The 411-nt window shown below is 43.3% G+C and overlaps 1 protein-coding gene across 1 annotated transcript; it reads left to right on the top strand.

Annotated features, from left to right (window-relative positions):
- Nucleotides 1–6: 6 nt before the first annotated feature.
- On the top strand, nt 7–405 carry LOC109131951 (alcohol dehydrogenase class-3-like; the record flags this gene model as incomplete). The annotated part of the gene is made up of 2 exons (XM_019243115.1): nt 7–168; nt 253–405. Coding segments are annotated over 2 exons (279 nt in total), but the record flags the coding sequence as incomplete, so codon positions are not given.
- Nucleotides 406–411: the final 6 nt, after the last annotated feature.

Genomic DNA, 411 nt, shown 5'->3' with positions numbered 1-411 from the left:
TTGCAGGGATGGGGAACTTCGGTGATAGTGGGTGTAGCAGCATCAGGACAAGAGATATCAACTCGACCATTCCAACTCGTGACAGGTCGTGTGTGGAAAGGAACAGCTTTTGGTGGTTTCAAGAGTCGAACCCAAGTGCCTTGGCTCGTAGAAAAGTATATGAGAAAGGTAAGTAAAAAACTTTACACTTTAAGGCACACAATTCTTGATATCTTCTTCTCTTTCTAACACTTGACCGTTCAAATGATGCAGGAGATTAAAGTGGATGAGTACATAACACACAACCTGAGCTTGGGAGAGATCAACAAGGCTTTTGATCTGTTGCACGAAGGTACTTGCCTTCGATGTGTCCTCGACACAACCGAATGATAACAACGCCAATGATTCTCTCTGCTTCATCTCTGTGTTTTT

The sequence above is a fragment of the Camelina sativa genome, unplaced genomic scaffold, assembly GCF_000633955.1.
Source record: "Camelina sativa cultivar DH55 unplaced genomic scaffold, Cs unpScaffold09299, whole genome shotgun sequence".
Lineage (NCBI taxonomy): Eukaryota > Viridiplantae > Streptophyta > Magnoliopsida > Brassicales > Brassicaceae > Camelina > Camelina sativa.
Note: the sequence above shows the minus strand (reverse complement) of the source record. Positions and strands in the feature narration are given on the sequence as shown.